This window comes from Elephantulus edwardii, unplaced genomic scaffold (genome assembly GCF_000299155.1).
Source record: "Elephantulus edwardii isolate Elephantulus edwardi_28Jun2011 unplaced genomic scaffold, EleEdw1.0 scaffold00260, whole genome shotgun sequence".
NCBI lineage: Eukaryota > Metazoa > Chordata > Mammalia > Macroscelidea > Macroscelididae > Elephantulus > Elephantulus edwardii.
The window spans coordinates 2644460-2670407 of record NW_006400010.1 but is presented as its reverse complement, the minus strand read 5'-3'; the positions used below and the strand labels follow the sequence as shown (position 1 = coordinate 2670407).

Sequence of the window (25948 nt, the reverse complement as noted above, 5' to 3'; positions counted from 1 at the left end):
AATAAAGTCAGTTCGAACACGAAGGTGCACTTGATTCAAATAAATTACCTTTTATGTAGCTGAAAGCTGGATAATGAAAAAATGTGACAGAAGAACTGATGCCTTTGAGTTGTGGTGTTGGAGAAGAGTGCTGAATATCCCAAGGACTACAATGGGACAAACAACCATGTCTCAGTAAAGGTGGAAGAAGGTGCCCCCGGAGGCATGGATAGTGAAATACAGTCTCATATACGCTGAGAATGTTGTTAGGACAGGCCTGTCCTTGGAAAAGCTGGAGGGGTTAGTGAAGGAAGGGAAGACCCTCGAAAACATGGACTGACATAGTACCAAGCAGAGGCGCCTGGGCCCGCCTCATATAGAGGCTCTGTCTAACAAGGATGAGGAACAGAAGCAGAGAATTCAGTATAGGAATTTATGTCACAGTTTTCAAAGAAAATTTAAACAGTTCAATAAAACAACCAACTCAGGAGGCCTTCACATAGGATTTGACACATTCAGTCCGAATATTATAGAATGCCACTGTTATAAAACAGAACTGACATGGGGGCTGGGGGAAACTAAGAAAAGCGGAGATAAAACCAAACACTGCATTGGAACATATGAAGGAAAGAACTGTTTAAAAGGAATATATGATTAGGCATTCTTTGTATAATAGTCCAGAATACGGGGAGGGGTGGTAGGAGGGGAGAAAATTAAACAACAGTGAACGAACTAAAAAATTCAAATTTTCTATTAACTTTTGTTCTGCTCACAATAAAACTATCAAAGGGGGGGGGAAGATCTTGCAGAAAAATAGGAACAGGTGCCTATGGCTTATTTAGCCTTATTTCTGAGAACTCTGGTGTCCCAGTCGGCAGTGATGTTAAACGAAGTCCACCTTACACTGGTGGTTCAAATCCAGCAGCAGCATCAGGAGAGAAAGCTAAGCATCCTCCTCTCATTGTGAGAGGCTTAGAAACCAAATGCAATGTTGTTGTGAGTCAGTCAAAAGCGGCCGTAAGGTTGCACTTTAGTGAAAGGAGCCACGGTGGAACAGTGGGTTTTGCGATCTGCTAACAATCCTCAACTTGGGAGAAAGGCAAAGCAATCCATCCTAGCCTAAGGAACACCATGAATAGCAGCGAGGAGTCAGAACCCACACAACATTCTGGTTTCTGGATTTTTAACACAAGGAATGACTGAAGCCTTTTCCACCATTTCAAAGCGATGCTATGGATGGAGTAAGAGAAGGTGATTGTGTTAAGAATCTGTAGTATACAAGCACTGGAACAATATTTAAAGGAGAGAGCAAATTTATTTAATGAAGAAAAACCATCTCGTGATCTTACCATGTTCCTTTGCTCTTTCATGGTAATACTTGTTTTACTTTTTTTTTTTTTTAAAGTGTTCTTCCTGATTACTGACACTTCTCAGTGTGACTGTGGAACACAATGTGGCTGAAGACGACGGTCAGTCCTCATTTTACAACTCAAAAGCATTTGGCACACAAGATCAGTCTCCTCTCGATAGGCTTTCCGCACATGGCCTTGGCAACACCAGTCTACGTTGCTTCCTGCCTGCGAGGTCATGGCTTCCAAGTTTCCTTGGCTTATTCCTCTTCCTTTACACAATCTAGTCCCTCTGTTCTCCATCCGGTGGTCACATTCTTTTCTCCGCTCACTATCCTAGAGCTCTTACCCAGTTTTACATCTGACAATTAAGTATATCCAGCCCTATCATTTTGCTAGAACTCCAGGCTTATACATCCGTTTGAAATTTCCACATTGAAATCTAATATAGAAAACCCGAAATGTCCAAAAGTATATTCCCACAATATTCCCTTCCTCAGCTAAAATTAGCACAGTTAGATGTACTCAGACATCAAAGCGTTTTTATATTCTATTCTGAACCTGGAGAGAGGATGATGCCTATGACTCGACGGCACTTAATAACAACAACAACAACAACTTCAAAATGTATTTTGTCAAAACAACTATACCATCTCACCCCAGCAATAGCAACGTTCCACAGAGGAGTAAACAAAAACTGTTGAGGGGATTGTAGAGAGATGGGAACCATTTTTCACTGGGAGGGTGAAATGGTACAGGGAGTCTAGTGCTTTCCCAAAAAATTGGAAACAGAAATACCATTTGACCCAGCAATTCCACTACTGGGAATATATGCCAAGGAAACCATAAAAGCCGCCAAAGCATATTTTATATTTTATAGTGGCTTTCTTCACAATAGTCAAGAGTTGGAAACAACTACTCTCAACTGCTCTGATCTTTTTCTTTTGTCACAGTTCCTGCTGTCTTCTAGCATGCGTGATAATTCATGTATTGTTTAATATTGCATTGTCTGCTCAGCCAACATGAGAGTATATACTTAAGGAGGGCAAGGATCTTTCCTAAGTCTAGATACATAGAATAGTGCATGAACAGGAAACGGGTTCAGTAATTATTACCTGAATGAAAATGAACCTTGGCTTTTATCAGGTAATGTATCTGGATGACAGAAATTAAACACAGCCACATTTTCAGAGGTTCATTTCACTTATCTAATTTTGTATGTTGTTGTTACGTGTCGTCAAGTCGACTCATAGTAACCCTATGAACGAAAGACCTAAACAATTGTATAACTTTCATCGTTTGTCCAAGTTCACTGAATTTCCGGAAGCAAGCTTCTTCGGAAGTGGATGCCACTCCTGCTTCCAAGCTTGTTTAAATCGGGGAGCGCCAGCAAAATTTCCAAAATCAAAGAGGTATTTTCTGTGTAATTAAATGTAAACTCTTTTGAGTTGTTTAAGAAACTATATGCTATACAAGAAGATTCACTCAATCCATTGCCATCAGGTTGAATCAATTCATTAGGCTTCCAAAGCTGTAATTCACATGAGAGATTTTTTTTCCCCTTGGGAGCCAATGGTGGATTCAAATCAGGCCACTCTCTACAGGGAGTAGCAGAACAACTTCATATAGGCAAGGTCACTCAGTTTACAGTTGGTAACTGAATAATAATTGCCTTCAATTCTGGTTTCCAGCTTCTACATCTTTAAAACAAAGGGATCCCATAGAAAACTTATACCTTCTGTAACTTACAAGTTCAAATATCCAGGTATAAAATTATGATGAATCCTTTCCATCCTTAAGTATTAACTTCACGTTTGATTTCTCTCAGATAATTAGACTTTGTGTGCAATGATTTCATGCTCACTTTCTCATTTCTAAGATTTGATCTAGAACTTGTTTCTATAACTTTCTTTATAGAACTTGTATGAGTGTTTTAATTTTGCTAATATTCTATGACAGGTATACTCCTTTGACAGAAAACTGTTTTGTGAGGCTTATCCCCTTAAACAGCTGAAAAGCTGATATTGGCCTATTGACTTGAACTTCATGAACCAGTGAAGAGGACTTACCATGGCCTTTTTATCTTCCTGGAAGTGCACATCCACAAACATTTTTCCAACAACATAAGGTAGGGCGCTTTCAATAAAGTTGACACATTTGTCCCACTGAGGCAACAAAGTTGTGGTTCCCTGGATTACCTATAGCAAACAATTCATCCAGAATGAGTTTCACTTGGAAGAAAACCTTGCGCAAAAGAAAATTCACATAATCTGAAGAGATTAGTCTATAAAACATTGCACCTATTTGACTATATCACAACCTATGATGTACCTACTTGAGATCATGGAGTCAAAGATGAAAATATTTTGACTTGAACATGGTATAATTCTCCTGTTCTTGCAATCAGTAAACAGATCTTAATACTCTAGAGACGTAAGGCAGCTGCCAAGGGGGGACAGGGGAAATGGTATACCAATGAAGGAATTTTTCTTTTCAGAGAGGGGAGCGAACTGGGGGGGGGGGGTGTTGGGCAGGGAGTAATGCTAAAGTTTCAGCAGGAATGGAAATGAACAGATGATCAAATGGAGATTCTTTGCTCTGAGCAGTACACTCTCCTAAAGCGGTTCAAGAGGATCCATTTGAACGAGATGCTATTTAACTGTGTGCCACAGCGAAAAACAAACTGGAAACCATGTAAAATACAAAATGTAAAGACTAGTCCCATCTATCTAGAAAAAAACGTGTTGGGGCAGTAGGGGAAGGAAATCTGCAAACAAGTGAACAGGTCCGAAAGTAGGACTTAGAAGGCTCAAAAGTCAGAGTAATAAATATATTTTAAGGTGTCCTCAGTGGATTCTGCAGGTGTGCGAAGAAAGGAAAGGGGCCTGGAGGTACAGAACTGAAGGTAGGCAGTGACAATAATGACCCCTGCATGGTGGCTCAAGGAGACTCTGCATAAATTTTAGAGTGAGGTCATTTTGTTGGGAGTAAAATTCATCTACTGTTCCTCTACTTTTCTTAGTAGCTGAAGCCCTCTCCAACCTAAGAAATAAATTTATTTTTAAACCTTCAAGAGAAAGAGCTTCCACAATCTTCTTTGGCAATTGAATAATACTGAATATTGTATTTTGCTCTTCACAAGAAACATCTCCTTCTACCTAACCTCAAATTTTCGCAAATGAATCCTTACACCCCTTTCTTTCTCATCCCAATTACCCTAGTCACGGAATCAATCAACTTCATAGAGGGTCTTCCCTTCCTATACTGTCTCTTCACCCTCCCAAGTATGATGCCCAACTCCTTACAACATGTCCCTCCTTACAACATGTCCAAAGTATGTCAGACAAAGCCCAGAACCCTTCCCTCTAGGGAGCAGCCTGGTTTAATCCTCTCCATGTTAAATAAATCTGTTTGTTTTCTTGGCAGTCCATTGTATATTCAATACTCTTCTCCAGCACCACAGTTCAAAGGCATCAATTCACCTTCTATCTTCCATAGTCATTGTCCAACTCTCTGATGCATAAGAAGTGATTGCAAAGACCATGGCCTGTATCAAACGCACCTTAGTCTCCAGAGAAACACCATTGCTCTTCAGTACCTTGAGTAGGTCCTAACAGCAGACTTTTCCATCCCCATACGTTTTTGTATTTCCTCCCTGCTGGTGCCGAGAGTGTTGACTGTGGAGCCAAGCAAACTAAAGCTGTGAACAATCTCAATCTCTTCACCATCTATCCCGATGCTTTCACTTGGAGCAGTAGTCAGAATCTTTGTCTTCTTGACACTGAGCCTCAATTCATATTAAAGGCTACAATCCTTGACCTTCTGCAGCAAGGGCTTCAGGTCTTCAATTTCAACAAACAGGGTTGCGTCATTTGCATTACACAGATTGTTGATAGATCTTCCACTAATCCTGATGCTGCATTTCTCCTCATAGAGCCCAGCCTCCCGGATGATCTGTTCTGCATACAGGTAGAAAAGGTATGGAGACAGGACACATCTTGGGCGTACGCCCTCTCCAATTCTGAACCATACAGTGTTTCCCTGCTCTGTTCTGAGGACTGCGTCCTGGTCCAAGTATAGGTTTCGCATTAGAACGATCAAGTGTTCTGGGTTTTCCATTCTTCTCAGAGTCAGCCACAGTTTGTTATGATCCGCACAGTCAAGCCCCTTTGCACAGACAATGAAACACAGATAGACATTCCTCTGGCATTCTCTGCTTTCAGCTAAGATCCATCTAACATTTGCTACAATATCCCTAGTACCACGACCCCTTCTAAACCCAGCCTGGACTTCTGGCAGTTCTCTGCTGATGGGCTGTTCCAGTCGTTTTTGGATAATCTTCAGTAGAATCTTGCTTGCTTGTGAAATCAATGAGATTGTTCTAAAGTTTCGACACTTTGTTGGGTCACCCTTCATTAGAATGGGAACAAATATCGATCTCTTCCAGTCAGTTGGCCAAGTGGTTGTTTTCCAGATTTCTTGGAACAACTTGGTGAGTAAGTCCAGGGCAGCATACACACAGAAACACACACACACACACACACACACACACACACACACACACACACACTAAATCGATTTTTTTTTACTTCAGTTTGATATAACCTGTATATGTGTGTGTGTACATATACATATATAGTCATTTTCTCAGTGACTTTATAGGGTCAAAATGTATTTTAAATGACTGAGTTACTCCTCAAATGAATAAAAAAAATTCTCTAAAACACCAATTAATTGAAATCATAGATAATAAGATTTGCCATTCACTGAATTTATGAAGAAAAGAAAACTTGAGAAAGTGGGCAGACTTCAAGACAAAATTGAATCCCCAAAAGCAAAGTATATTTTGAATAGTCAAACTCCCATATATCTTTGAATTCAACAAACAGAATAAAACAATAAAGTACAATTTAAACAGCATTCACAATACTACATATTTTATCTAATCTATAGATGATTTAAACGTTATAAAAGGATGTAGATATGATATGGTCAAAAACACCACCATTTTATGTAAAGAACTCAAGCTACTAAAACTGTACAAGGAAAAGTGTTTGAAATACAAACGTTAAATTTATATTATTAAGCAATATTAAAATTACAATTAAAGTGACCCAGTTATAAAAGTTGGAAACAGGTGGGGTGTGTAAACGTGATATCATGACTAAGAGTAGCTTGCCAAATACGTTTTTATTGTGACATCAAAATATAGCTTGAATATGCTACACTATACGCAAGTTATACCTCAAAAGAAAGAAAGACGTTGCGGTGGGAGAAAGGCAGTGCTTAGACTGCAAAACTCCCTGTAGCTCCAATCCCTAAAGATGATTTTACTTGGTTCACTTACTATAACGAATATTTTGGTATGCAAAGTTATCTTGTGAAACAGCATTGCCATTTCCTTAAACTTACCCGAGAGAATTCCAGCCACCTATACTGAAAGCGTCTGCTAAGGTTTGGAATTCTGGAATAAACCATCCTCCAAACCAAATAGTTGGCAATGGTCCTGGTAACAGAGAGAGAAGAGCATTTATTGTATTTTAGGTTGATATATGATGCTCTGCACAGCACTGTGGGGAGAAGTATTGGCAAACCTCCACACAGAAACCTCTTCCTTATGTAAAAATTCAGGACACAAAATGATAGAGTGCCAAAAAGTTCAACCTAAAGTGTCCAAAATTTGCTTACTTTTCATCACCTAATACAGACAGATGAAATGAAGATTCCTGCCCAAGTCTCAACGTAAACATTTTACTTTCCCTCTAAGGGCATAAAGATCACTACTGCTCAGCCTTCCATGTCAACAAATGTTCAATGCATTCTAATTTTTAGGTGACTATACAAAATTTAAAAGACGCCCTTGTCTTGAAATATATCCACTAATAACATTTATCTAGATTTTCATCCCAGTTCTTTAAATACTACATATATGACTTTGAACATGTCACTTAAGACTCTAATTTGATCTTCTTTGTCAGACAATAGGGTTAGGTCATTACCATCTAAGTTGGCAGGCCAACTGAGAAAAATCCACACCCACGACAGCATGGTACCCTTACCCACTGAACATGCACTCTTCTCCAGGTAAAGAAATCAGACAACACATAAATCCAATATTTTCACTTATATAGAGATATACGAGGGAGCTCTACTAGCCTAGTAATAAGAAACTGAACTGCAAGCCCAAAAGTACGCAATTCAAACCTCCATTTATTGCCCCTAAAAACCCAGTGGAAGGTAAACGATGGATCAGTTCCAACACGATGACACACAACAGAGCCAAATTAATGGCAAATATACTGTTGTTGTTGTTGTGTGTTACTGAATTGGAACTAACACATAGCTGAACCTCCAATGGAATTTCAGCCTCAGTTAATCACACGGGAGGAGACTGTCTATCCTTCCCCCTCAGAGCAGTTGTTTCTCTGTAAGAATTTGTAAAACTACCTATTCATTTTATGGAGCTTTAACTAGATAATAAATCTATATGGATCTATAAGTTGCTTGACATTATTTTCAAATTATCAAATGACAACAAAGTGAACTAAAGCCAAAAAGCTCCTTAGAGGTGGGTAATGATAGTCTTGTTACAATAGGAGACAATTTTTTTTCATTCCAAGTGGTTGGTGATTTCCAAACATGGACATTCTGGTTGGCAGGGTACGCTGTTACTCATCATGCTACTCATACTCCGAATAGCACATTAGGCAGGATTCTTACTTTATCTAATAACTGTCACAGCACTACTGTAGAAGAGACAGTACAATATCTATTTAACATATAATAAAACGTTGAGGCTCAGAATCATTAACTCCTCACAATCACATTGTTTAATTACTTAAGACCTACACTAGTTTAAGTAGATTACCTGGAGAGCTTTAACAGTGTTATTCCAGGTTGTCTCTCCTTACAACATGTCCAAAGTATGTCAGACGAAGCCCCAGAATCCTTGCCTCGAAGAAGTAGCCTGGTTTAACCCTCTCTAGGATGGATCTGTTTGTTTTCTTGGCAGTCCATGGAACATTCAATACTCTTCTCCAGCACCACAGTTCAAAGGCGTCAATTCTCCTTCTATCCTCCCTAGTCACTGTCCAACTCTCTGATGCATAACAAGTGATTGAAAAGACCATGGTCTGTATCAGGCACACCTTAGTCTCCGAAGAGACACCATTGCTCTTGAGTACTTTAGAGAGCTCCCTAACCGCAGACTTTCCCATCACAATATGTTTTTTTTATTTCCTGGCTGCTGGTGCCAAGAGTGTTGACCGAGGAGCCGAGCAAACTGAAGCTGTGAACAATCTCAATCTCTTCACCATCCATCCTGATGCTACCGATTGGTCCAGTGGTGAGAATCTTTGTCTTCTTGACACTGAGCCTCAATCCATACTGAATGCTGCAGTCCTTGACCCTCCGCACAAGGAAGTCCAATGAATACCACTATCATTCAGATATATGCACCAACCACCAGAGCCAAAGAAGAAGAAATAGATGATTGCTACCAACTTTTACAGTCGGAGATCGATCGAACATGTAATCAAGATGCATTGATAATAATGGGTGACTGGAATGCAAAAGTCGGGAACAAAGAAGAAGATTCAGTAGTTGGAAAACATGGACTTGGTGACAGAAATGAAGCTGGAAATAGAATGACTGAAGTTTGCACAATGACTTATTCATAGCAAGTATGTTTTTTAAGAGACATAAACGCAGGTTATACACCTGGATTTCACCTGATGGTATGCATAGGAATCAGATTGAGTACATATGTGGAAAGAACCGCTGGAGAAACTCAATATCAGCTGTGAAAACTAGGCCAGGAGCTGATTGTGGAACAGACCACCAACTACTCATGTGCAAGTTCAAGCTGAAGCTGAGGAAAATTAAACCGAATCCACAGGAGCCAAAATATAACTAATTTCATACCACCTGAATTTCAGAATCATCTCAGGAACAGGTTTGAGGCCTTGAACACTAATGAGCGAAGACCAGATGAGTTGTGGGAGGATGTTAAATATATCATCCAGGAAGAGTGAAATTGGTCATTACAAAGACAGAAGAGGAAGAAAAGACCAAAATGAATGTCAGAAGAAACTCCGAAGAACTAATGTAGTTAAGCAAGGCTAAATCTATCTTCTGGCTGTAAATTAGGGTTCTCTGTAAATCAAATTAATGCAATTTCCGAAAAGGACCTACTATCATGCAAGTGAGTTTAAAAAGGGTGTTGTTACTGTTCTTATGTGCCATTGAGTCTGTTGCGACTCATAGCGACACCTAAATGCCGTTCTATCCTGTGCCAAGCTTGCTGTCTCAAACACATTCATTCCCACCAGTCCACAAACAGAATCGGTCCTTCTCATCGAGAGTTTTCCTGTCCTGCACCATCCCTCCACTTTCTCAAATATGATGTCCCTCTCCAAGGACCTCCTTGCAACATGCCCAAAGTATGTCAGAAGAAGATTCAGAATCCTTGACTCCAGGGAACATTCTAGCTTCACCCTCTCCAGGACAAGCCTGTTTGTTCTCCTAGCAATCCATGATATATTCAACACTCTTGAAGATTAGTTCTACTTCCAGACCATTGAGTCACAACCAACCTTGAACTGACAGGATTCGGGATTGCAACATAGCTTCTAGCCACTAGGTGGCAATCTTGTCCAATGACAATAACTGCCTCTAAAACCCACCTGAGGGTCACACAACCACAATGCAAGACACTAGAAGGAGTTAGCTCATTAGATATGAAAGAATGAATATGTACTGTTTGCGACTCTTAGCTAGCCTATGTACAAAAGATCAAAATCTTGAACTTGAGCCTTGTTCTTTGGGTTTGACATACCTATTCCCAGTGCATCTTATCCAGGGACATCTTCCAAAGCACGATGTCTCTCTCTAAGGACTGGTCTCCTTGCAACATGCTCAAATTACGTCAGATGGAGCCTCAGAAACCATGCCTCCAAGGAGCAGACTGGTTTTACCCTGCCTAAGAGGAACCTGTTTATACTTTTAGCAGTGCATATTATATTCAAGACTCTTTTCCAGGACTACAAACAACTCAAAGGAATCAATGCTTTCTAATGAATAACAAGTAACTGGGAAGACCTTAGTCTGGATCAGGTACACCATAGTCTGTAGATGGTGATCACTGCTCTTCCTTACACTGGAGCAGACTTTCCCAATGGAATCTGTCTTTAGATTTCATGGATGCTGGTACTAAGAGTGTTGATTGTGGAGCCAAGTAAGCTGAATAATCTCTTCACCATCTATCATGATGCTGCCAATCAGCCCAGTGATAAAATATTGTGTTTTCTTAATGTTGAGCTTCGATCCACACTGAAGGCTGAAATCCTTGACCTTCTGCAGCAAACACCACTGGTCCACCTCAGTTTTAGCATGCAAGGTTGTGTTATCTGCATAACATAGGTTGTTGAGGAGTCGTCCTCCAAACCCTGATGCTACATTCCTCCTCATAAATCCCAGCCTCCCGAATGATCTGTTCTACATATAGATTGAAAAGTTTATGGAGATACGATGCATTGTTGGCATATATACTTTCACCAATTTTTGAACTATGCAGGGTATCCTTGCTGGGTTCTGACGACGGCTTCCTGGTCCAAACATAGGTTTCACATCAGAATGATCAAGTGGTTTGGGATTAACATTCTTCTCAGAGTCAGCCACAGTTTGTTGTGATTCACACAGTTAAACGCCTTGGCAGTCAATGAAACACAGATTGCTTCACTATGAGTAGGAATCAACTAAATGGCAGTGGGTTTTGATAGACATATATTTGCATTCAGAAGTCAGTCACCTTTTTTGGAAATGGGACTAAATAGATACATGCTCCAATCAGTTGGCCAGGTGGATGTACTACCTAATTCTTAGTGTCACAACATGGTGAGCGTGTCCAGGATAGCGTGTTTGTTGAAATTTTTCAACTGGGTCCTTCTTTATTGCCTATTCCTTCAAAGCAGCTTGAACTTCCTCTTAAATCATCACAGACTTTTGATCTTATATTGTTTCATGACATTCTACTGTAGGGATTCAGCAGAGCTCTTCTATATTAATGCTGCCTGTATCATTAAATATTCTGCCATTAAGAATTGCAACTCGAGGCTGAAATTTGTTATTCAGTTCCTTTAGCTTAAAAAATGTCAAGCAAGTTCATCCCTTTTGATTTTTTAACTCTAGCTCTTTGCATATTTCATTATAATAGTTTGTTTTTTCTGCTGAAGGTGACCTTTGAATCGTCTGTTCAGCTCCTTAACTTTATTTTTTTCCTTTGCTCTGGTAAACTTGATCTTCCAACAGAAATTTAAACAAAAATTTTAAGTGTGCCACAAATAGGAGTTGACAATCAAAGTCACAGTTTATAGTATTCAGAACTAAAACGTTCTTGAACCAAGTCTCTGCATGCAGTGATTTCACATCAAATCTAAGACTTTTAGGGGGGAATTCTTAAAAATACTGATTGCTATGTGAAATTTATCATGCAGATAAACCAGCAGAAGAAAGAGAAAAGAAGTTGGCTTCCTGTTCATGACACCGGTTCGGCTACATTCCACCCAACACACTAGAGAATTTCACACCAGAGAATTTCTGGGAAGTTGGTTTTCCTTCTACTCAGACTTGTGTAGAGAGAGGTTACATTAAGGAAGATCTTGATCCATGTCCCCGTCCAAAGGGACGGCAGCCTTACGATGCAATGTCTTCTCCAATAGGCAAGGAACAAAAGACATAGATATTGAACCAAACCAGAATAGAGGACAAAACTTTTTCCTTTTTAGTTATAGTTAAAAGTAGTACTAAACACTGATATCTTTTTTTTAACCTTCTGTAAGATGATTTATAAACCAACTTTCTATTGAAAATGTTTTGAAATTCAATTACCCACCACATAGACAACTATTTAAGCTGTGGACAAGTTGATGTATTCTCTTGCTTTTGCACCTTTTAAACAGTCAGGTGCTTTTATTTTGCACTCTAACTTAAGAAGTGTTTATTTACTCTACTTGATAATAATAATTACAATTTTGAAAATTAAGAAAGAAAAAAAACCACACCAAATCTACTGTTTCCTCAGCCACTCTCCAGACCTACTCTGGCAGAATCTATGAAGGAAGGGTGATGAGATCTAGCTTTAACAAAGGCCCAAGGTGATGTTACTGGAATCACTAATCCAAACAGTACACGATGAATAAAAAGTTTTCAGCTCAAGTCCAACGAGAGGTGCCTGGGAGGAAAGTTCAGCCACTAGAAACATGGTTCTACTGACACACATGATTAAAAAGGGTGAGACTAGTCTCAATGGCAACTGGTTAAAAACACAGGTACACACACACACGGGCTTACAAACATATACAAAACACTTGTCTTTCCAGTTTTCTTCCAGAAATTCTTCAAGGAATCATTGTTTATTTCTAAATGGTAGGCCTGCATATGTGTGACTGTTTCATCTACTCCTTTCCTGTGATTTCTGGTGAAGGACCCACACTGCTCTTAACAGGAGATAGGCTACTAAAAGCAAAGCAAAGAAATGTTTACAGGTCTCTTCCGAGGAAGAAGGTAGATGTGAAATTTTGCTCCTCTAACTCTTTTATCTACCTTCTGGCAACAGACTCTGACTCCAAATAAGAAAATATATGACTTTTAATCCTAGCCCAAAAATTACTTCAGTAAATTTTCTCTGTCAGCTAGTTGACCTTTGGGTGCTTTGTTATCTGAAACGAGCTAAGGACAGCTCAATAAAGAAGTCTTCTTCCCTGCACAATTCTAGAATTTCTTTGTAGCAGTAAAGCAGCTAAGCAACAAATTGTAATACATTTATTAAATGAGAAAACCGTGAGCGTCCCTTAAGTTCGTTCATTAGTGCAATTATCTTAGTGGCTTTCTATCTGTTCAATGTAGGCACTATGCTTTGATGTTGTTAAATGACGTACGGGCTAACAGGGAAATCAGAAAAACGTAGCAAAAGACTGAAAACGAACTGGGTGCAGGGGGAGAAGAGATGTTCATGTAGAACTCTTCGAAAATAACAACATTATATTGCTTATTTCCACAAGAGAGAAACAATCTAGACCTTTCACAACAATAGTGTAGAGAAAGATTAGAAAGATGGGGCAAGAATATTGTGTATCTGTTTTTACTACAATAATTTCATTACACCAGGCAATAGTGTAGGCCAATTTGACACAAAGAACATCAGGATTTCCCCTGTGGTTCCTTTAACGTAACATTAAAAAAAAAGGGGGGGGGGGGAGGCAACATTTATCACAGGACATGAGAAGTAAGAAATAAAGGAGAAATAAGAAAAGTAAAATTAACATGCCAGCTCTTACTTCTTCCTCTCAGTGCCCAAGATCCGAAACAAATCCTTAAAATACTGTGGGACTCTAACAACCACATCTTCTGCAGGGCTGATGTCCTTCAGGTGGGGATAGAGTCTTGTATCGATGACCTTCTTGATGTAGCCCAGCCAGTCAAACTGAGGAGTGAGAGAGAGAGGCAGTGGGGTTGAGAGAACCTAGTAAGCAGTGTTGTGATCTGACTAGTATCCCCACCCTTCAAAAAAGATATGAAGAAATCGGAAGCCTTGGTACCTGTGAATGTGAGCTTGTTTGGAAGGAGTCCTGGAAGATGTTAGATAAATTAACACGTGTTCATGTTAGAACAGAATGACTCCTGATCCTTACAAAGATAAGGAGAGAGAGAAAGGGGGAAGAAAACATTGTGACAACATGAATGGAAGCTAAGGATTGTCAAAAGCTGAGTGAGCTATCTAACCATGACTCCCTGGACAATTCTTAATAGCTCAATATGTACTGACGAGGATTTTAACCCACCAAGAAGAACCTCAGAAGACAGACCTCATCCTTATAAATTCAACATGACATCAACTGACAGCTACATCAGTAGGCTGCTCATGAGGCCTAGTGGGTAAGGAAATGTGCTGTCAACCCAAATCCTATTCACCAGCTAGCTGCTACTATGGAGAAAAATGAACATCTCCTCTCCTGCAATTTAATACCTCTGAAAAACTCCTCAAGGGTTGGTTAGCAGTCTCTCGGCACATGGCAAGAGGTACAATGCCAGGGACTGAATTGGGGGATTCAACTGTGGAAAGCATGTAATGACCCCAGTGGTCAGTTAAACCAAATGGTGGTAGGACACTTAAGGGCACAATTCAACTATTTCTTATTCCACCTCTGCCCTAATCCAACCTAAGGGCAGTTCCCTTAGGGTGTGGCCTATAATGCCTTTCATTAGTACCACCAAGAAATAATTTCCAGGTGAGAAGTGTCTCTCTTCCTACCCAGGTCACTGGGCAATGAACCTCTACGCACTAGTGAGGAAAAGCCAGAATACATGGAGGTCTCCAGGGATAATTAGGCCTAAACATGCTGAAGGAAACAAGGTCTTTCCTCTGTAACTACTGTGAGAGAGGGCTAGTAATCTCAAATTGGACTTGTGGTTTTCCTAAACTGTAAGAGAGTAAGTAATTTTTAAAGCCATCCCTTTGTTCCATATCTGTTATTAACAGTACAGAACCAAAACATACAATATAATGGGGGTTTATCACCTAATCTACCGATGAGGCCTGTCCTGCAACACAGCTCTAACAAAACGAACCCAAGGTAATAAAATTGTTAAATTTTATACCAAGCAAATCAGAAAATCCGCATGTGGTGTGTCTACTAAGGTCTACTAAAAGAGGTTTTTTTGCGAGACAAAAAGTGCTCCAGATGTTGTCAAAAAGAAAAAGCATGCCACCAGAGCTGATGGTGCTTGGAGGTGCAGTAAATGTGTCCATGACAAGATAGAGAAGAAGAAAATTGTCGTCAAAGTATTCAAGACATGAAGGCCAAAAGCTAAATTGAAAAATAGTGCTTCTTTAAGTATAAAATTTTCATAAGAAGTGATTTCTCATCTTTACTGCCTTGTTCGCCCTACTTAAATGAGAAACTAGTTACATACACAGCCAGTCCTGTAGACAGCGTGTGGGACGCAACTCTACTCAACAAGAAATAAGATGTCTTCTATAAAAGGCTTATTTTTCTCTCTTTCGGCTTTGATGGCAGATGTGACAGATGAAACTATGGTAGCAATATTGCAAAAATTCATTAAGGATTAAAGATTAAACAGGACCTGACACACTTAAAAGAGTGGAGGAAAAAGAACAAACCTGATATCAGAGACTGATAAGCAGGTGCATCAATGCCAACAACCACCTTAAAATCAGACTTCTGTCATGTAAGAAAAGAAATTTGTCTTTTTTCACGTTGGAAATAGCATTCTCAACTGATAAACAGAAATGAGACATAATGAGACTGTTAATAAAGAAGATGAAGAATTAAAAAGATCAGCTGGTTTCAAAATGCAAACTCATAAAAGACACTTACCTGATCTGAAATACAGTGTGAATGAAGGCATGTGTGAAACAAAAGACAGATGATACACAGTGTACATAAACATTGTAAGCAAACCAAAATAAAAATTTTTTAAAGTTGGAAAACATTCAACGCCTTGTAGAATATTCAATTAAACAGACTTGCTTGGATAGTTATTACCAACCTCAGGTATCATAGCACTCAGTTCAGAAATGTTCATTTTGTTGTACATGGCCTCACTGGTTCTATTTTCATGCGGAATCATTATCTGTTGGAAAGAGAAGTTGGTTATTGTTTTAAAAATATCAATTCTTGCTTCACAATTACCTTTTATAAGTGTCAAAATATCTACATCGTATCATCAAGTTCTTCCAGAGACTAATATAGTGCCCAACTTGGGGGGGGGGGGGCACTGCATTAGGCAAGACTAAGAATGACAAAAAGATTCTAGTATCTTATTTCATAAGAAACATGCTACCTCAATTAAAAAGAACTATCTAGGATCCATGCCTCATCACTAATACGTTGTTACCATCGAGCCAGAACTGACTGATAGTAAACCATTTGGCAGGTTTTCGGATGCAGATAAACACACAGGAGAAAACTATCTATGTGCCTTAAGGATTACAGCCCTGCTTTTATCCAATAGGCCACCAGTGCCCCCTCATCTCTAATGTATACAGGCAAACCTACTGTAAGTCAGGTTTTGATTAAAGTGAATCAGGAGAACTGAGGTAAAGACCCAACTTTTTCCTATGGTCTCCAGATAATGACCCCAGTATTTTTTAATTACAAAACAGCAAAGTCTTCAATTAAATATATCAGACTTTTCACAAGGACTAACTAATACTTGTCCTGATTGCCGTGTCTGCCCAGGCTTTCAATTCCTATAATGTGTCCCGTTTAATTTGAATGTTCCCAGAAAGATAGGAAGATGCCATAGTGACAATAGGATTGGTTTAAGTGTGGCAGAGACGATTAGGATGGCACAGGATCGGGAAAATTGAGCTCCATGGCACTTAACAGGAGCCTGTGATGGTGAAACATTAAATGTACACATTGCTGTTGTTATGTGCCGTCGAGTCGAACATACTCTGTTGGGTCACTCTTCTTTGGAATAGGATCAAATCTATATCTCTTCCAGTCAGTACATTAGTCAAATTAAAAAATGACTAACTTAAAGCCATGGAGTTAATACACACTCATAGGTAACCCTGCAGTGAGTTTCCTGGATATGGGAGGAAGACAATGGAGAAAATGGCAGAGAGGCTGGCAATGGCATTAGCAGACTCTATAAGCATTAATAGAGGACTAAAGAGCAACACACCATGGGTTTTTCCAAGGAAAAATCATAGTGGGCACAGTAGAAGGGATAATCTCCTGTTTTCTACTACAGTACTGTTACAACTTCTTAGCTGTACTTGAATTGCAGCCTCAGAGAATACCCTCACCCTCTTCTCTTCCCAGCGTGGAGTCCTGTGGCCTCAGAGCTGTTTCAGCTTTCTGCCAGCTCCTATCTCCCCTCCCCCAGGCTCTTGAAAATTACCCTCTTGAAAATTCTCAGTCATGCTTTAGCCCAGCTGTTTTTAGTTTCTAATAGACAATGATTTACTTAATCTATTAGAGATTCAGTCCAAATTAGAGGTCAGATTGCCTGGAAAGGGAATCCAAACACCCACTAGACATGGCTTAGAGACACACTAGTCTTTAATACCAAAACATCTGCAACAGCATTAATAGGAGACCCCGAGAGGCATCAGTCCTCACATGGTTTTCAAATGTGGCAAGCTGGAGTGAACTTTTGCACTCCAAGTGGGAGTTTGGAGAGAGGTACGCATGAAAATCACCACAGCAGTGGGACCAACTCCTGATGACCTTATCCTCCAAGCAAACTCCACTCAGGGAATTGAAATACCACCTGCTCAAATACACAATCAGTAACAATTTTTACTGTTACTCACTTCAGGATTTCTACTAACGTATTATAAAATACGTTGCTTTTCACTACAAGATATTTGCATATCCCTCTATTATGGGGACAACACATTTAGCATTTATTCTCCCTCAGCCTTCTTTTTCTATCTTCTTGTCTCTATCATAAGCCTGAAAGGCTTTAAGGTCATTTACATGGACATACATATAACACAATGACTGTCATTAAAAGTGAGGCAAGAGAATAAAAACAATTTAGGACCAGAAAGACAGTTAAAAACGCATACAAGTGTGCACTTTCCACATCAAAGCCTGTATCCAATTATTAATAAAAAGATTGAGAGGAAGCCAGTTCGTGGTTCAGACTAACCTTAAATCAAACTGATGCAAAATACAGACTGAATTAAAATTAAATTTTGATTGAAAGATAATCTACTGCATGGTGCCACTGGCGTTAAAGTGGGACTGATATCAGGGTTGGGATAACACTGAAAAAAACTGGATAAAAAATGTATATTTCATTGAAACAGATGACGGAGAGAAAAATTTAAAAGCGATGAATGATAGAGTATTATGGCAATCACAAGAGTCCACAATTAAGGTTGCATAGTAGAGTGTACTTGGGTTGGTGGGAGGGGTGTGGGGTTAATGAATTTTCCTTTTACTTTTCAAAGAGAGGAACGAATGGGGGTGGGGGAAGGGGGCTGAGAAGGGAGAAAAGTGCAACACTGAATGAATGGAAATCCAAAGACTCTGTAAATTTTCATTAAATTTATTAAAATAAAATTAAAAAAAAAGAAAGGTAATCTAATTGATCAAGCATCTACCTTTATATTTTGCAGAGATAATAGTTTCTCTCGTAAAATATAGAGTGTCTCCCTGCTGGTATTCTATGGCCACAGCTGAGCAGGATATAAAAGTGAATGGGTTTAAAGCTAGAAGGAATGAAGAATTCCTTTTTCCATCACAGTGCTACTTATACCATACCAGAAGTGATGCTACTAGCTATATTTTGGAGGCACAAGGAAATGTCATAGAATTATTTGGTTATTATTGGCTACTATTTGGTTACAATTGTCTTTGTATTCTGATATATTGCATTTAAAATAACAAAACCAAAAAGAATCTAGATTAAAACTTACCTCAGCTATTTTCATTTCCAATTTAAGCACAGATTTCATGTCATGTTCTGCTCGGGAGATATTAGCGCCTAAAAGCACGGCAGTATCTACCATGAACTTGTAAAGGGCATCCCGATACTACAAAAGATAAAAAAGCAAGTGATAATAAGAGACAATGACTAGGGAGGATAGAAGGGAATTGAAGCCTTTGAGCTGTGGTGCTGGAGAAGAGTATTGAATGTACCATGGACTGCCAAGAAAACAAACAGATTCATTGTAGAGAGGGTTAAACCAAGCTACTCCTTGGAGGCAAGGATTCTGGGGCTTCGTCTGACATACTTTGGACATGTTGTAAAGAGAGACAGGTCTTTAGAGAGGGACATCATGCTGGGTAGAGTAGAGGGACAGTGCAGGAGGGGAAGACCCTCTATGAGGTGGATTGATTCAGTGACTGGGGTAATCGGGATGGGTGTGTCAGAGGCAGTGAGATTGGCATGGGATAGAGCACGGTTTAGGGCAGTTGTACGTAGGGTCGCTATGAGTAGCAAACGACTCGACGGCACATAACAACAACAACAACATGAAGACTTAAATTTTAAAGATAATCAGGGGAGAAAAACCCAGCAAAAACATATGGAAATAAATATGCTCCATTTTTACACTTTAAATTACGGTCCCAGAATCATGGAATGGCAATGACTTAACTACCACATGGGGAGAAAGAAGAGTGGTGACTGCTTGAGTACATGACAGAAATATTCAAACATAAAAGATCAAGAAAACCAGTGTTTGGAGAATCAGTGATATTTTGGATACATTAAACATCTCCAAATGATCACAGAATAGAAAGTAAAAGGTCAGAAGTCTTCTTTCCAAGGCAAGTGAGGCTTTAATAAAATAATGAGAAAGAATTCTACTTCTTAAAAGAAGGAGACATGATCGATGAAAACTAGATAGATTGGTGAATTATTTTCTTCTAGCTTAATTTACCAATTTTCACCCTATTAATCAAAAGCACAAGGATTGCAGTCTTCTCTCTTTTCTACTTGTATATTATTCACAAACTATTTCTCTCTTAACTCAGGGTGGAAAAGAAGTGATACAAATAAACTTAGTCAACTGAAAATAGGCAAACTCGATGTGCATTGAACAACTGTTGGGTTATGCATGAATCATTTTATGAGGACCTTAAAGAGGCCTCATCAGGGGGGTTACCCTTTGATTTCAAATGTATCATTCCAGTTAGGAAATGACCTCATAATTGTGCTACAGGTATATGGTTTCTCAATGTACAGCATGACCCTGTAAAGCTTGTTACTATGGTTATGACTCTGGTGAAATTCTATTAATCCAATGCTTGATTCGAAGTGATTCGAATTCACCAGAGACTCTAAAGGAGAAAGATGTGAAGATGTCCCTTGCTGTGATTTATCAGAATCTCAGAGGACAGCTATGAATAGGAACCAAATCAAAGACAAAGAATAAGAGTTTTGGGAGCTCTGGTGGCCTAGTGGCAAGGAGCTGCAACTACAATCCCAGAGGTACACGGTTTGAATCCACCAGCTGCTCTGCCGGGGAAGGAGGGACAATCTCCTCCTGTCCCAGTCAGATCTGAATTGACGGTACACTCACACACACAAAAAAAATTTAAAAAAAAAAAGAATAAGAGTTTTGATGCTTCAGGACATATACAGTGCTTGGGGAATAAATAAAGAAAAACTGTTGCTGCCAATTTCAACTCATGGAAACCCCATGGGCTGCTAACTGTCCAACCTACCTAAGGAGTTCTGTTCACCATATATTGTTATTAGCTGTCAGAGACTCTAGAGTCGAGTAAAACTCATAACAACCCCACGAACAACCAATCCGAAATCTGTGCTCTTATACACCAACCTCATCATCAGTGAGCAATTTCCTGTGAAGTTTGAGTAACTTTGCTGGGGATGAGGAAAAGCAGAGACCCTAGGTCAGTTTGGGATCAGGTCATAAAGAAGTCTGTGAACGCCCTGGAACGAATTTATACTCAAGAACAAAAGAGAGGTGAAATAATTAAAAACAAATTAGCAACTGTTAGAATATGTTCAAAAACTATATAATAAATATTAATAACAAACTCTATATAAAATAAATTTAATTATAAAAGGGGCAAAGAACTTCAATAGATATTTTTCCAAAGAGTACATTCAAATATCTACCACATATGAAAACTTGTGTATTTAACCATCAGAGAGTTGCAAATCAAAGCCATTCCATTTCATGCTCATCAGGAAAATAACAAACGTGGCCTAGTGTAAGAATCTGTGCAGCATTCCAAAACAAAAATACTTTGAATCCACCCACTGCTCTGTGGGAATAGGATAAGCAATCAATCTCCTCTCGTATTTATTGTCTCTGAAAGCCCACTGGAGAATCATCTATGGATCAGTTTTGCATCAATATCACACAGCAAAACATTGGAGTACAAGTTCCTGTTTGTGCCTCAGTTTTCATTTTCTTGGGATATGTTCCAAGTAATGGAATACCTGGTTCATAAAAAATTTCGGTTTTCTGAGGAAGCGCCAAACTGCATTCCACAATGGTTGTACATTGACAATCCGACAAACAATGTATAAGAAGTCAGACAATCTTAAAAAACAAAAAGAATTCCTACAATCTACATATCCTCTCCAACATTTACTACTTGCTGTCGTGTTAAACTTTGCTACTACTATGCTGTGTATATTTGTAACAACATTGACATACATAAAATATTGAGAAAAAAAAAACAAATGCAGCATGGAAACGGCACGTGCTTTGAAAAGACAACGTTCAAGTGATGCTAAGGAGGAGACAGAATAAAGGGAAAGAAAATTGTTAAAAAAATGTTAAAAGCTTTCTGTACATAAGAGTTAACAATGACTGATAAAAGGACAGAATGGAGAAATAAGTGAACTAGATCTTTTGAAGTTGAATGAATAGAACTAACTGTTTCTACAGGAACAGTGAGTTGTTAGTCTTTGAGGGGTTATGCACTCCAGCATACACGGAGGAGACCCCAGTTTGGCAAGTGTCATTCTACCCATTTCCAAGAAGGAAAATTTGTCAATGCTCTTTGATGAATTTAAAAATTCAGCCAGAAGGCAGCCTGGGATCCTGGCTGGTATCCTGCTTCAGAGACCTCTAGATATGGGGGTTAGAATCCGCCTGGAAGCAGGGACAACTGTGGTCCAACACTTCTTAAAGATTGTTGCCTTTTCAGGCTAGGCAGAAACCAGAGCATTCCCTGAGCCCAAGGCTCCGTTAAAAAGGCAATAATGTCTTCAAAAAGAATGGTAAGTGTCTAGAATGAAATAGCTATACAAAAAAGGTACTGAGCATAGTGGATTATCCAAGCTTAGAATTCAAGAATAAAAGGCCTTCGTAAATTAAGAATGAGGTCAACAAAGGGCCATACTGCATATTTCTAGCAAAGGAATCTTAATCGACAAACCTGACAGTAGTAGCCAAAAAGGGCATATAGATGGCTAAGAGTAAAGCTTACAGATTTGGCTTCTGTGCTGTTATCAAGGTAGTCTTCTCTCACAGCCAGGGATAAGGTTGCTTGGTCCAGCTGTTAAAACAAAACCAGAAAGTATTATATGTATCTAAATCATAAACAAGAATTATGAGATCACATGAGTACCCCAGATTATTTTTGGCTTTTGACAGTATTTACCAACACCAAAACTAGCAAAACGTGGCATAGAACTTGGGAATTACCTGGCTTTCACTCTTATTTGATGGACAAAGAGCCAAAAGCAAGAGAAGCAATGTGACATTTCTAAGGTAACACTATTAAACTGAGCTCACAGTGAAATCTCAATATTCTATCATAGGATTTAGTAGTCTTCTCGATACAATATTCTGTAAAAATATCAATCTAAATTTAACTAATGAGACATTCTATGTCTCCATCTCTAAAATATTTTATTATACTTTTTAAGTATTCAAAAGTACAAAATAAATTGTTCTGAAAAATCATTTTAAAATTTAGAATAGCATCTGGAGAGTTTAAGAAAGGTAACTAAGTACAGACTATGAGACATATGTAGAATTATTATTATAAATAAGAATATTATAAATTTTTGACCAATCTATTTGTTTAATGCAATCTCAATCCAGATATCAAATTCATTGTTCAAGGAGATCAAAATGGAAATTGTCAACTTTACTTAGAGAGGCAAACCACCTTGAATAAGTTAAACACTTCTGAGAAACAAAAATGATGTGGGAGGCATAGTATTATACAGCAGTAGTTTAGTACTGCTACAATGATAGGCACATAACCAAAACAATGGAAAAGAATGCAAACCCAGAAACAGACCAGATATCTATGTTCAACTAATACTCAACTAGGAAATAAAACCTATCAAAAGGTGAAATGAAAAAGTCTTTAAAAAATGATGCGGGCAAAACTGGACTGCTTTCTGTACAAATCTGAAACAGTATCCACATTTTACACCATACACAAAAAGGAACTCAAGAAGGATCACAGACCTGGGAGTAAAGCCCAAACCTAGTCCACTGTATAAACAGCCAGCAAGTTACAATTTGAAGAGAATAATATTGATGAATGAAATCTTCTAATCATAAAAAACTTTTTCCAACATGGTGAAAAACAAACATACCAACTGGGAAAAAACATTTAGCAATACCAGAAAGTTTAAAGAATACTCCTGAGCCTACACAAGAAAAAGGCTGATAACCCAGTTACAAAATGGGCAAAAGACATGGAATGAGTTCTCCCAGATGAAGATACTTTAATGACCAAAAGACACATAAAGAAATGCTCAAAATCACTGGCAGTAAGAGATGCAAATAAAATACACAATGAAATACCATCGAAGCAGAAGGGTGAGTAGAGGGGGGGCGGGGCGGGTGTGGATTAATCATAGTGTCAAGCTGCTCCATAGGAAAAGGATGAGCAATCTCCTTCCTTTCTTTTTACTGTCTCTGAAAACTCACTGGAGAGTCAGTTAGGAGACAGATCCTAATTGACAGTACAAAACAACAAGGCCAATTGTGGGGAAAAGTGAGCAAGTTCCTATCATATGATGTATAGCCCTTGAAAACCAATGGAGAGTCAGCTATGAGTCAAAGCTGATGACACCAATGAGATTAGAAGAGCGAAACAAAAACAATGTCAGCTGTAGTTAAGTCTATGGATCACTCATATGTTGCTAGTAGGAATGCAACACGATAGTCAGTTTGGAGAGAGGGAGACGATTTATGTATTACCCAGCAACCCTGCTCTTAGGAATTTATTTACACAGAAATTAATAATGTGTAGGCATCTTTATGTTCATCAGAAACTAGAAACTACTTAAATGTGCTTCATTTGATGAATGGATAAACTGTAGTATACAACAGCAATAGAAAAAATGGATGCCTGATACACATAACAACATGGGTCAAGAGACAAAACTTGAGGGATAGAAAACACATTACGTTACCAGTGACAGTGGCTAGCTGCAAAAGGCCAGTGTGAAGTAATTTCTAAAATAATATATCTGTTCAGTCTCCTGATTGCAGTGGTGACTGTAAGGGTTAGGGTTAGGGTTAGTCTCGATGCACTGTCAAAACCGATTGGCATGCACATCAGAAAAAAGAGCATCTAACTATATGTAAATTTTTAAATAAATTTTCTTAAATGTCTGGAAACATCTGTTACTTTTCTTTCCTGGGTATCAGCAATTTCTTCAACATTTCAGAATGAGGAATTTTCTCCCTTAAATTTCAGTCACATATGTAAAGGTGAAATGAAATGACATAAATTTATTTAAGTTATAAATAAAAAATAGCCTCTGAATAAAAATCTGAATGATAAATGCCTCTAACATGACATTATAAGAGGTGAAATTATTTTGATCCATCCTCTATGGTATCTTCATATTTATCATAATTGTTTCAAAAATTTTTATTACAGTAAATATATACAGAACCACAGTTTTTAAATTTAAATTTTTTAAAAAAATAGTAGGGAAAATCCTACTCCAAAAAAAAAAAAAAACGTAGGGAAAATAGTGTTCTTGTTGGGGGTAGGGGAAAAGATGTTCTCAAAACATGTATGTGTACTGCTAAAAATGCTCAAATATTTTGTTACATCTTCCCTAACTGACGTAAAGCAACCAAGTCCCTAGTCAACCTTATTTCAGATTACTACAATTCCCACGCTACCAAAATTTCTTCCAAAAATTGAGGAAGCCAAAGAAACAAAATATTAAGATTTAACACTTTAACTTGGACCATTTCAAGATTCTTTTGAACTTCAACCTCTAGGGAAGGAAATCATGTTGACATTATTAAGAAAGCAAAGACTTCTCTCTCATGAAGTGAAATCCAGTCACTGGACGAGTTTAAATAATTCATGTGAGGGTTAGGGTTAGGGTTAGGGTTAGGGTTAGGGTTATGCGTTTTTTACTATCTTCAAATTATCCTCATTTCCAGAAGCATTCAAAATCGAATAAAGTCAGGCAACTTAATCCCATTAGAAAGATAAACTCTGAGCATTTCTTATGAAAATAACATTAGGACATCATTAGTTAGGGTCTTTTACAACTAAACTAAATATTCTAATTACAGAAGGTTTTTAGTAACTCCAACACACTGAACTGATACTCTAGTTGAGGAACAAAATAGCAAAAAGAAACATCTGGAAAATTGCTATACAATAAAAAAAAAAGACAAATCAGAAAAGTTTCTCCTCCAATAAATCTTCTCTTTGTCATCCTTATGAATTTTGCTAGGGTGTCAAGCTAGTACACACTGCTTGAGTGATGATAACTTTTAAAAGTCATTGTTTTCAGTAGCATGTTCTAAAGCCCTGTCCCTCAGAACACTCTATTGAGAATCACATGTATTATGTTATATTAGCTGCCAAATTGTATGTCTGCATGCGGAAACCAAGACTAAGGAAACAAACGTTCATGGGGTTTTATGCAGATCTCAGATTAAAGTCTCTGCTAACAAAACGAGGTAGATATATGCTTGATCATCTTGTACCTGGTCATGTGTAGAACACTATCCAGTTCTATATCATTCGAGGGAAGGAGGTGAATTTGGGAAGAGCTCTAATGGAGAATGCTGCACTGTTAACCTAAAAGCAGAGAGTTCAAATCCACATGGAAGAAAAATGGACAATGGCATTTCATTAAGATTAACAACC

At 38.4% G+C, this 25948-nt stretch overlaps 1 protein-coding gene across 1 annotated transcript in view; it reads right to left on the bottom strand.

The window, feature by feature from the left end:
• PHEX (phosphate regulating endopeptidase homolog, X-linked) overlaps positions 1–25948 on the bottom strand; it is a 186118-nt gene that overhangs the window by 127866 nt on the left and 32304 nt on the right. Inside the window, exons 6-11 of the mRNA XM_006899531.1 lie at positions 22286–22354; positions 18787–18903; positions 15897–15980; positions 13664–13809; positions 6741–6834; positions 3398–3526 (exon numbers count right to left, since the gene is read on the bottom strand). Coding sequence (XP_006899593.1) covers positions 3398–3526; positions 6741–6834; positions 13664–13809; positions 15897–15980; positions 18787–18903; positions 22286–22354 — 639 coding nt within the window. The remainder of the gene's footprint in view (positions 1–3397; positions 3527–6740; positions 6835–13663; positions 13810–15896; positions 15981–18786; positions 18904–22285; positions 22355–25948) is intronic.